The 12,781-nt window shown below is 51.5% G+C and overlaps 1 protein-coding gene across 1 annotated transcript in view; it reads right to left on the bottom strand.

Annotated features, from left to right (window-relative positions):
• Itgb5 (integrin subunit beta 5) overlaps positions 1–12,781 on the bottom strand; it is a 110,833-nt gene that overhangs the window by 6,308 nt on the left and 91,744 nt on the right. Inside the window, exon 11 of the mRNA XM_051191385.1 lies at positions 2,976–3,198. Within this exon, the coding sequence (XP_051047342.1) occupies positions 2,976–3,198 (223 nt within the window). The remainder of the gene's footprint in view (positions 1–2,975; positions 3,199–12,781) is intronic.

Below are 12,781 nucleotides of genomic sequence, written 5' to 3'. Positions count from 1 at the left end.
TCTCGGCAAGTCTTGTGCCTGGAAGGACTGATCACCGCAGTCTGGGCACCTTGGGCTCCCACCCCCTCCCATTACCACATAGTGTCCACCTGCCAGCACCCTTCAGGGCATGCTGGCCATTTGCCTGGTAATTGGTCTACACTAAAGCTGGTATATTTCTCTAGAAAATGGATGAGGAGCCAAAAATGGAACCCTCTCAGTCCCCCACTACCCATCTTAGGGTGAAGAGTCTTACTTACAATGCCCTGTTGAACAGCTATTACATTCTACATCATCAAACCCAGTCCAGACAGTCCCCTCCTGAGGTTACATCATAATAGAAAACGTAGGGAGGGAGGGAGGCCAGGCCTCAGCCAAGCCACTGTTGAAGTTTGTGAGCGAGGAAGGGTCTCTGCCTCTTGGGAGGACCAGGGTGGTGTCATAGGAGAAGCAAAGTCCATGGCAGAATGGGCAGGGTCATGCAGCCCAGGGGACAGCAAGTCTCAGGTAGGGCAATGGGGGAGTGGTACATGAAAGTCCAAGGACACAAGAGAGGATGCTAGAGCTGGGTATGCAGGGATGTGCTGTGACCCTGAAATACAGGGTAACCCCACAAAACCCCAGCCACAAGGGGGCAGGTCACCCTACTTACCCCACAGGGGACCCAAAGAGCTGGCTGTCTAGAAAGTTCCATCATACAGTAGGGCCACTCTATAGAGGAAGCTGAGAGACCTGGGTGTCTAGAAACTTCCCTGATACCAGAGGGAGCTTCCTCATACAGAAGGGCCACTCTACAGAGGAAGCTGAGATCCAAGAGGAAAAGCAGATATCAGGGGCCCTCCCAGACATGCTCTGACCGCCTTCTGGGCATTGTTAAGGACTGGGCAATGGGTAGATCATGAAGAGAGAGGGGGCTGTGACTTCCTCATGAGGACACTGACATGCTTAGGAATTTAACTACTCCTCTTTGGGCTGATCTCACACAGACTCTTAAGAGGGGCCATATTTGTCTTATGCCTTGTCTGGTCATCCCACCCCACCCCTCAGGGTAGGCAGACTTGTCCCGGAGCCAGAAAGAGGTGGCTCTATCTTTGGACATTCATGCTGACTCTTGATGGCTCTTCTGCCCGCCCCCTGGTTCAACACACTGCAAACAAGATGCTTGGTTTCCAGTTGGCTACAGCCCCCGCTTCTCCTTAGCTGCTCTGCTGTATTAATACAACTCCATGTCACTTCTGGGACACACTCCATACAAACCACATGCATACAGCAGCCTGGCGCTGAGCCACCCCCCTCAACACCCCCTTCCCGAAACCCAGGCTGCACTGTAGTTATGTATTGAAAGCATGTCTGCCCCTTTACAAAAACAAGCCACTCAGAGAGCTGTGCAAGGCATGTTAATTAAAATCAGCTGGAGGCGAGTGTGACCTCACCAAAGTGAAGGGTGTGTTTGGTTAGTTCTAGAATATGAGGGATGAAGGACCAAAGTATTCAAAACCTCAGAAAACAGAAAGTAGGAAATGGCCTAAGACTTCATTATCAAACTTTGGGGGGAGAGAGAGAGAGAGAGAGAGAGAGAGAGAGAGAGAGAGAGAGAGAGAGAGAGGGAGAGAGAGAGAGAGAGAGAGAGAGAGAGAGATTTCCATTATGTTATGAAAGAGACAGGTCAGTAAGGTTCTGGGACAGATGAGAAGGGCTAGTCCCTACCTTTGGGCTTTCTTAGCTTTTCAGACATTTAAAGCAAAGGTTTTTTATCCCAGAAGTCTTTTAACTGCCCCCAAGACAACCCCACATCACCTGCAGCTCCACAGGAAGGTAAGGAAGCTTCCTCTCCTTTTACCGCCTCTCCGTGTGCTGCCCTAGCTTGGTCCACTCCCCAGGTCTGCTGGGAACTGTGTGGTGAGGGGGTGAGGGGGTCCCTTGGACACAGCATACTGACTGGAGCTGTGATTCCATTGACATGGGCTTGGTGTCTGGGTCACTCCCTCCCTATCTTGCCTCCCAGTCTACAGGCAGGTTCAGTTGCCCATGCTCAGGGTTGCCTGTGGCACATGGCCAGGGAGGGTCAAGCCATTCCAAACGTTTCTGAACACAGCTGACCAGCAGCAATCACAGGCTCTGCGAGCATGAACTCACTTCATCAGCCTGACCAGACGTTAGCGGGGAAATCTGCCAAAAGAAAATCAGCCGTGCTCCTTTGCCAAAGAATAACTCTCTCTGCCTGAATCACCACTCGCTTCTGCCCAGCTTCCCCAGACGCCTGGCTCCTCAGCACTAAGGATGACACAGCTGTTTCCCAGCAAGTTCTGACAGCCAATGTCACACCTGTGCTCCAGGCAGTACCGTGGCTTGACTGTTGCACATAACCTGTGTTGCACCATGGTTGCCGGTGTAAGAGCAGAGCCCAGGATGGTCATCAGGGTGTGTGTGGCCTGACTCTGGGCTGAGCCAGTGACAGTAGCCTAGGCAGGCTCCACATTCAGCCCTACTCTATTATCAGCATAAATAGAGCAGAAGAAACCCCCAAAGCCCCTGCACTGGCTCCAGGCATCCCTATCTAGGTCGGTGCCTTTCCATCCCATTTGCCTTCTGATTACATTTTGTTTAATGCAGCAGTTCCCACGGGCCTGGTCCATGAGGCATTGTTTGGGAGATGCTCTGCAGAGGAGCAAAGGCATTTGGGGGAAAAGGCCCACGGCATTCCCTTTAGAGAACAAATGAGGGCACAGCCAAGGCTGTTTACTCTATTTGTTACTCTGCAATCTCTAGATTTGCTTAGAATGGATTGGTGATCTTGTTTTTGTGAATAGTTTTACTTTCCTTCCACTCATCCCCGCCCACCCTCCACACCCAGCCCCCAGACACCCAGCCGTTTTGGTGACTGCTAGTACAAGTTTTGGTCAGCAGCCTGTGTGTGTAGAGGAGAGGCCTGCTGGGGAGGGCTGCCTGGTGAAAGACCGGCCTGGGGTGAGGGCGGAGGAAGAGCAGGCCCTCACCTCTTGGAGCTGCAAGCATCTGGGCAGGTTGGGCACTTCTCACACGTTTCCCCAAAGGCTCCAGGCTCTGTACACTGGCACTTCCCGCAGACGCAGCGGCCACGGTCACTGCAGATCTGCCCATCCTTGGCCCGGCACGTGCTGATGTCCGTCGAGCAGTTACAATTGTCCCCAATGTAACCTGCATGGCACTTGCACTCTCCACAGTGACACTCGCCGTGGCCTAAAAGGGCACACACATATAATCAGTCAGGGCCTGCCAGTCTTTACGTATGAGCGCATGCCACCCAGTGCCAGGATGAGGAATCCCATGGAGAATGGGGCTTTGTCCTCAGATCCACAGAGGGCCTGCTGATGCCACAGGATAATACACATGACCTGGCTGAATCTAGACTGGTGCTTTGATTGGTCCAGACCCTGGTCAAGTCACCACACAAAACCAGAAAACCGTCCTGATTCAGCTGATGTGTGAAACAGTCCCCCAGTATGCCCGCTCCAGAAAGCGACTATGGCAAGACAGAGCTGCAGGTGAGACCGAGAGAGCGGCTTCTGGGCGGTCCAGCTGGGCCTAATCCTAGCAACAAGGTCCTTACAACAGGAACAGGGAGGGGGGCAACTACAGAAGGTGACTAGGGGACAACAGAAGCAAGACACTCTGCATCTGGCTGAAGACGATAACCAAGAAATGCAAGAAGCTGGAAAAACCTAGCGCCTCCAGGGGTGTGAGGGAGCTCAACCATGCACACACCCTGACATCAGCCAGGGGAAACAAACTCAGAAGTCTAACCTCGGCCTCTAAGAGAACAGATCCAGACTGCTGGAATGCACAAAGCATATGGTGATTAGTTACAGGCCCAACCAAAACCAAGCACAGCCATGCTTCCGGAGTCCTAGTGAGATGATGATTTGCTCTGGTGCTGGGGCCCGGTAGTCTCTAGACAGACGGCTACAGAGCCTCTGTCCTCACGGGCAGGCACACAAGTACTCTTGTAGTCACGTCTGTCACGGACTGTGGTGCTGTCGGCTCCATCGGCTCTCACAGTAACCCACAGGGCAGGTGTAACTCATGAGGGAGAGACAGCCAATGGAAGGTCACCCAGCTAGCTGCAGGAGACCCGAGGGAGTCAGCCCAGTGTCCTTGATCTGAACTCTTGCCCAGAGCAGGTTTGGCCATCATGAGAACCTACTGGGGACAACCTAGTTCTCCTTGCTTGGAGAGGTCTTGTCAGGGAGGAGGTGTAATGTAATAGAAATTAAATTGGCAAACTGCCATGTGCTTGCAAACAGCGGACTCTAGAAAGCAAGAGCATGTCTATTTCAAATGTCCTCTGAAAACGTCCTGAGCAGGCTGGCCCCCTGGCCCTGTGACAGCCGATAGCTAAGGGGATTTCAGACATTGTGCCCTTAAGAACGGCTGGAAGGCCAACCATCTCCAACAGAGGTTATTACTCTTTACCCCATGGTATAAAAATGCGGCAGTGGGAAGGAGGTCTGCCACCTCTTGCTACATGCTAGAAAACACACTCAATTCAAAACAAAAAGCATAGCTATTGTACATGGTTCCGTTTGAACAGGGAGGCACTGTCTCAGGGTTCTGCAGGCATCAAGGGCAGCAGCACCACTGCTTGGAGAACCAAGTAAGTATCTGCTGGGCACAAGGACAGTGTCCTGAAGAGCATGGACACTTGTGTGTCCTCGGTCCTCTGGGGATCGCAATTAAACAGCTCACTTTCCCAAAGGGTTCTTTATCTGTGTGTCTCTATGGCTGGTTATCTGCATTCGTGGGTGGGAGTACACAGATCCAGGAGGGGGGTGTTGGATTCCTCGGAGATGGACTTATAATAGACTGTTGTGAGCGTCCTGACATGGTTGCCAGGAACTGAACTCTGGTTGTGCAAGAACAGCCAGGTCTCTTAACCATCCCTCCACCCTTGAAATGGCTCATTTTAAAAAAGTTGACTGTTGCTGGATGGGGGCACACACCTTTAATCCTAGCACTCAGGAGGCAGAGGCCAGCCTGCTCTACAAATCTAGTTCCAGGACAACCATGGCTACACAAAGAAACCTTGTCTTGATAAATAAATAAATAAATACATAAATAAATCTGGCTATTTCAGCTGCGTATCTTCCTCCTTGGTATCCTGTTGCTAAGGCTGACATCTCATCAAGAAAACCAGGAGTTTGCATGTACTGAGCATCTGCCCATAGATGAGTGTAAGACAAGAGAGTACAGCTTTGGGTGTCATCATGGTGGGGATCAGTGTGTTCACCTCCACTTTGGAGTCCGTCATTCCCCAATGGAACCCAGCACTATCCTGGCCTCCAATGGATCCGGTCTGCAATACATGTTAGGACCTAACTTCAGAGAGACTCTTTACTAGTCACTCAAATTCCTGGCCCTGTTCCTCTGGCTCATGTCCTCTGTAGTACCCACAACCTGCAAGGGTCAGGGGGACCATCTTGAGTGTCCCTGTGTCCCAGCCCCCCTTCACACAGCAGCCTCTCCACTCCACCCTGGGACTCAGCCACAGAGTATTTCAAAGGCGGTGCTGAGGCACATGGCCAGGTCTCTGGGAAGGGAAGGATGCCAGGCAGTCCTGGAGGCTGAGGAATGCAGCTCACACAACACTGGAGCTGGCATGTGATGTGGATGCCACAGTAAGTGCTTGTACAAGGTCACAGATTTATGGAATCCAGGATGATCACTGTCTCTCCGTCCGCCAGCATGTGACCTGAGCAATATCCAGCATGTGACCTGAGCAATAGTGAACACCCACAGGAGTCTTCACCCTGGGGACTGTGTTGATCAAATTAAAGAGGTTCATGGCTAAAGGCAACCTTTATTCAACATTTCCATATGGGAAATCTGGAGAAAAGGTAAAGTGTTTGCAGTGGACATCCAAATACTTCCCTCCCATACTCCGCCAGTACATGTGGGTTTATTATACCTATCCATTCATCATGTATATTACTTCTAATGCACTTAGGGGAGAGTATCATTTTTCATTTTCTATTTTAAGGCAGGCTTTCGCTAAGTTGCCCAAGCTGCCTTGAATTCACCTATTGTTCAGGCAGGCCTTGGGTCCTGATCCTCCAGTCTCAATTTCCAAGTAGCTGGAAGCACCACCAGGTTTATCCAGGGAACAACTATACAATATGGTTCTGATACGCTCCAATACTCACACATCACAGCCTTCTATAAAGCAAGGCTATAAGAGTCGCAAAAGGCATGGCTGGTGCTTTATTTCCCACAGCTAGGGGCTGTTTGTTTCATTGAGATGTACTGTTTCCTTTCTGTCTTTGGTGGCATTATAAAGTGATCCACATGTAATTTCAAACAACACCCCCATACGTCCAAGTTTTGGAGGTGTGCATTACCCCATGGTGGGGCTGGGTTTGAGATTCAGCATGTTGCTGAAGGGAAGGAAGCCTATATTTTCTGGTGACCAAGTATCTACATGCAAAGGTCATCTTGCTGTAAGTGGGCATGCTCAACAGAGGTGCCTAGAGCTCTGGACTCCCACCATGATGGCTGAGCAGCAAGGAAGCCCCACTTACTTGGGAACACATCTGATAATCCTGTAGGTCCCAGAGCTCCAAATACCCAGTCCAAGATTACCATAGCTGAGTGAGCTCCAGATCCAGAAAGCAAGAGATGGTGGAAGCTGGTGATTCAAAAGAGACCATCTTGGGCTCTTAGAGGGAACAAGACCCACAAGAGATGCAATGTGTCCCCAGTAGACAGAGTGTGAAAGGCCAGCCTACCTGGGAGAGGGCTGGGAGCAGCAGCCAAGGGGCTGCTGGACATAGAAAATCCCCACATGTGGCTTTTGGGATTCTGGTATTTAAGGGTTCCAAAGCAATCTCAAAGAAAACCCAAAGAGGAAAGACAACCAGGGCCTACACTTGGTGATGCTATGAGGTCACCATCACTCATGTCCTTAAAGAATCTTATCCCCAGTAGAGACTCTAACAGTTAGAGTTTGGTGACCTTCTGGCTGCTCACTGCCTTTTAAAGATAGCAAAAGAGTTAGGGAGGCGGCCTAGTGGTACAGCCCAAGTCTGACACACATAGGGCCTCGGCTTCCATCCCAGCGCCACACAGCACACATAAAAGCTAAAAACGCTTAGGTAAAGATGTAGCATCTGCCACTCTGACCTCCTGGACACTGGCTGCTGTTCCTATCTAATGATAGGATCTTTCCCAGGGAGGTGGGCTGAGCCCGAGCCTCAACACAATGCTACAAAGTAGGTTAACTGGGAACTGATTACTACTCCTCATCTCGGCTTAAAGTCTCCCAGTCTCCTTTAAGACATGTAACCTGCTCCAATGTCTACTCTAGAACATCTTCGGCATCTTAGTACCTGCACAGCTTTGCCCTCTCCTAGTGTCCTAGGAACATATGTTTTAGAATGACAAGGGGCATTTGGTTCCTGCTCCCAGGATCAATAACCATCAATCACCAGCGTCACAGGGTCTAGAGGACCTAAAGTGAGTCCTCTTCCTCAAAACCAAGCTAAATGATAATGCTGTCGGGACAGAGAGCGCTGAATTCAATGATGCCTGTTCAATATCATGCAGACAGATGTAAATACGTTCTCATCACACACAGAGAAGGGATACTTAAGGGCAGTGAAAGCACCACCATGAATTGCTATACATGTAACTTATGATCAGCACCTCCCTCGTCAGAATGACTGGCAGCTAAATGGACGGGAAGCTGTAAATGTGCCTACGTACACAGAAGCTCAGCTCTACAGAGTTCACAATACAGTGCTTGTGTGGGCTGCACGCCAGGTCTTCTTGCTGCTTTTTACCAAGCGGAATATTAGCTATTCAGGGGCCTGGACTGGAGCTGGGGAGCCAGCGAGAGAAGCTCGGCATCGATGCTGCTTCATGGCGGTGAAGACGGTCAAGGAGGGGGTGCTAGTGGGGTCCCAGGACAAAGGTCCAGCAGGCAGGCAGGCATGTGAGGCTGTGAGCACAGCCGTCTCCCGCAGGCAAGCTGGACGGGACGGGACGGGAAACAAGCAGGACAACTGCAGAGCGTCCTCCTAAAAGGAAGATGTAGGAAACCGAACTCTGAAGGATCCACAGACTGGCAGGAGAGATGACTGGGGCCCAGGCCGTGCCTTTGGGAGATGCTCAGAGAGGTGGAGGTGAAGATAACGAGGGTAGATGGCGGAAGGCTGGAGGGGCATAGGCTGGACCAAGTTCAAATCCTCTCTGTGTACTGTGACTTTGGACAGGGCCCTGAACTCTCCGATAGTCTTTCCTGACAGTGAAAATGCCACTTTGTGGCAATGCCCTGAAAACAAGACAGAACTGGCTGCCCCAACAGTGGGGATCAGGCAGTAGGGAGGGCTATGAGGCAGGCACTGAGAACTTCAGGCAACAGGGGAGACCACGTCAGAGGCAAGAATAGTAGAGGATCCGACAGCTGGACAGCATCACCTTGAAGGAGGGAATGGAGGGAGAACCAGGGACTGAGGCATTCCTGAGCAGAGAGGAGGTGCTGCTTAGCCTCCCCAGCCCATGCTACACTCAGAGACATCAGCTCGGGACAAGCACAGACGGGGATTCCACATAAAACTGAGGTTGGCTATGGCAGAGAAGTTGGAAACAGGGCGGGAGCACAATGAAACATCTAGAACTTGAGGCAGCAGTCAGCAGGATTCTGAGATCAGGCTCTCTGGTCTGCCACCCCTCACCCCCAAACTGCTGGCACTGAAACCCCACGTCTTGGCTTGGCTTCTTATTTCTATGTTAGGCTAGTAGAAACACCTCCTGACTAGGTAGTCCTATCAGGTAAGCCAACCTGTCTAAAACACTTCAACATGCTTGGAATTCAGGAAACACCATAGTCCCCATTGCTACTGCCATGCAGGAAGGAGGCTTCACGCCAACTTGATCGAAGGCCTGCAAAGCTGTAAGTTCCCACAGACTACCTGATCCACACCCAACACTGCCTGCCAGCACCAGGGCCTGGTGAAGCTGTCGAACCACAGCCACGAGTCTAGGTGGAGAGGCTGACAACACAAAGGCCAACTGAGCCTGCCCTGCCTGGGGAGTTCCCTGGTGTCCCTGACACCCACACATTCAAACTTGAATATAAACTTTGAATCTGCAAAGCGAGGCAGGCCCGGCTGCTAGGCTGACCCTGGAGGCAAGTGTTCAGTTCTGGGCCCAGAAAGGAAGTTTCCATTCTACTTCACCCACAGGCTGGACTCTTCAAGACCATGGGCTTGAAGGGAGAAAGGGGCCTACTTGATGGAGAGAACCAAGAACGGTTCTCATCTACCTATAGTCAACTCTAAATTTAGATAGTCTCAAGCAGGCAGAAGTCACAACCTTCAAAACCAGCTCCTGTTTAGTTCTGGAACCCATTGGCTCCCTCCCGACTCTAGCTGTGGCTGACGGAAGATGGCCCTCAGCCTGAACCATCCCTTCTCAAGGTCCCCTACCTCTACCACCATCCAAATCTCACCTTCATGTGTACACACACCGCCTCCTCCACTGTGGGTGAGCCTCCTCTCTCCTCACAGGCCTGAGGTCGAGGTTGCCTCCTTACTCTCAAGCCCTCTCAGCCACAGCTGTGCCTCAGCTTTCAATCTCCCACAGTCCCTCCTGGCCTCAGAACATACCCATAAACAGGAAGTGGTTAAAGAAGTAGAGCAGTAAGAGCTGGAGGACCTCCTGGGGTAACTTCCCTGGTACCAGTCAGTCCAGCCTCGCTTCTGTTCCAGACATCTGAGTGAAACCTTCAGCCAAGGTGCAGCCTTCCAGTAAGTGTGTGTGTGTGTGTGTGTGTGTGTGTGTGTGTGTGTGTGTGTGTGTAACCTTCAGCCAAGGTGCAGCCTTCCAGTAAGTAAGTGTGTGTGTGTGTGTGTAACCTTCAGCCAAGGTGCAGCCTTCCAGTAAGTGTGTGTGTGTGTGCATGCGTGTGTGTGTGTGTGCGCGCGCGCGTGTGCGTGTGTATCCTGGGCACTCTGATGCCAGGCTGTGTAGCCTTCTCAGGTGCTCTGACTCTGTGCCTAGAAACACACACAGGGCTCTATCTGGAGCTTTGGACAGGAAGGGGAAATCCCTCCGGAACACACTATTCCTGGTTCTCTGTTGACAAACAAGCTAGAGTTATGTAATGGAACATAGATGTCCTCGTGTGTCCCTGGCTGGCCAGGGTGTCTCTTACTCTGACCCTAATTCACTGTCTGACAATTCCCCTGTCTGCACAGTCCTTAGTTAGAGAAAGAGCAAAGACAAAGGACTTCTGAGATGCGCGGGAGATTTCCAGCTCCCTCTTAGGGCTCTTAGCTGCAACTGGATAAACTGCTGACAACTTTGGCTCCTCCCCATGGTCTCCTGGGCTCAGGGCAGCCCCTCCCATAGGGAAGCATAGCACAGCTGGTTTAAGCCAGACTCCCTGAGAAAGCCCTGCTGAGTGCCACCCTCTCCAGCCACCTCCACTGAAGCTCAGCTGGGCCAGAGAGCTCTGCCCCATGCCCTTGGCAATCTTAGCACCCCCTTGCTGGCTCTGGCCAGACCACTGCCTTCCACAGTGAGAGAGAGTGCCTGTCAACCAAGGCATCGTGAGCATAACAGGTGGACAGTTTGCTCTGACATTTACTCCCACTTGGATCAGGCCACGGAAATCTCCTCAGAACAGATGACAGGATGCTGGCAATTGGCCAGAGCTACACCCGGACCTGGACCGTGTTCCAAAGGTGCTGTGTTTAAGGCTTGTCCTCCAGGGTACACTACTGGGACAGTGTGAGGCAGAGTGGGGGGAGCTGGGTCACTGGGGGTGTGCCTTTGAAGGGGATCCAGCCTCTAACCCCTTCTCGGTTCCCAGCTCTGATAAGGTTTGAGGCCCCCAATGCTGCCTCAACACAGGAGACAAGGAATCAACTCCCAAAACCTCTTCCTCATCTTCAAATGATTTTCTCAGGTATTTTGTCATTGAATTGGAAAGCTAACACAGCTAGATACTACTCTAAGCAATGTATGCAAACTACCTAAGTCTACCCAATAATCCCATTCGGTGAGTAGTTATTACCTTAATTTTACCTTAATTTTAACAGGGCTGGGAAATGGAAATTGACCAAAGCTACACAGTAGGAAGTTGGCAGGGGTATGAACTACATTTGTTTGACTCTGGAGTCTACTCTCTGGCTTTGGTATATATAGTTCAGTGGTAGAACACTTGGCTACAGGACTCTATACTTTTTGTTTGTTTAAGACGGTGTCTCATTATTTGGCCCTGGCTGGCCTGGAACTCACAGAAATCCACCCTTCTCTGCCTCTCAAGTGCCAGCACTAAAAGCGTGTACCACTACACCCAGTATTATGTAGCACCTCCTCTCTGGGGAGTTCAATCATGATTGATAATTAAATGCCTAAGGGGGTTCAAAGTATGATATCATTAAGATAGTGTAGCCTAAAGCATCACCTGGCTCATTCCACCACAGGCACTAAGTCAGCCTTGGCCCTTTATTTTCTCTGTGAACAGGGATGGATGAGCCGTTGGTCCTCCGAAATCACAGCTGCTGCTCGTGTGTGACTGGGTCTGGGAGGCTGGGGCAGGCCTCTGTTAAGCCTCTCGTTTACAGAGAGTGGTGGAAAGGGGTATCTGAGGTAGAAATTATCAGGAGTTTCACAGAGGGGATCTGAAGAGGCAAGACAGCAGGCAGCCAGGAGGGGAAGGTAGGAATGAAAGTAAAAGACAGAAAATGGTTAAGTTAGGGATCCTCAGGGCTGAGGGGGGCAGGAGGGTTTCTTGGAAGGAGCTTCGCTTGATCCTTCAGGGCCAAGCTGCCTGAGGAGGAATTCCTATAACCTAGAGGACCTGAGTTCCCAACTACCATGCCCTCTCCCAGGAGCCCCATCCTGTGTCTGCTCCTGCCTGGTGCCTCTGTGATCTCTGTAACTGTAACATGAGCCAGGCAGTGCTACACTTCTGTTTAAGAACCAGTGGCTGCTCCTCCTGGGAATAGAACACCTGCATTTCCCATCTCATGCACAACCTGCATGGAAGCCCACCGCCTGACTCCCTCCACTCCTCCTGGAGTCCTTCACCTGCCCGTTACTTTAGGCGCCTCTAGGAGTCTGGACAGGAGCAGAGTCTCGTTTTGGGACCATCACACTGACTGCAGTGTGGACAGCATGCACACTGGGACAGTCGGAACACAGGGGGAATGGACTTGAAAGGGTAGAAAGGGTCAGTGCAGTCAGATGGATAGGTCAGGGAGAAGGCGGGAGAGAAGGCGGGAGACAGGGCAGCGTCTACGCTTCTGCCTCGCACCGGACAACCAAAAGAGAGACCAAGACACCTGGGGAAGCATTGCTGGGAGGCTAACAGAGTTCAGTTGGGGACTAGAGGAAGGGCTTGCTGGAGGTACCCCAGAGAGTGACCCCAGAGAGAATGGGATGGCCAGCTGTGCAGCTCTGACCCTGGCAGCTGGCTAGGAAGACTGGAGGCAGGAAAAGAGGACACTGGCCAAGGAGACGAGGGTTAAGTCCAAATGGGACCGAGTTTCACAGGGCCAAGGGGGAGGCGACCAGTGAAGACGGCACCTGGGGTCAAGTGTTCTGAGAAACATGCCTGTGAAGAGAGAGGAAAGATGAGCGGCTAGTGAGCCCGGCCCCTGACGGAAGCAGCTTTGTTTTTCTTTTCTGACTTTCATGTTCACCCTTCCCCCTCCCTCACCCCTCCTTCCTTATTTCTCTTCCTCCCCTCACTGATTATGTCTGAAAGCTGACCACAGTAGCACCCAACTAGCAGAAGCAGGAGGGTCAGCACAGTTTT

The sequence above is a fragment of the Phodopus roborovskii genome, unplaced genomic scaffold (genome assembly GCF_943737965.1).
Source record: "Phodopus roborovskii unplaced genomic scaffold, PHOROB, whole genome shotgun sequence".
NCBI lineage: Eukaryota > Metazoa > Chordata > Mammalia > Rodentia > Cricetidae > Phodopus > Phodopus roborovskii.
The sequence above is the reverse complement of the archived record's forward strand: the minus strand, read 5'-3'. Positions and strand labels throughout refer to the sequence as shown.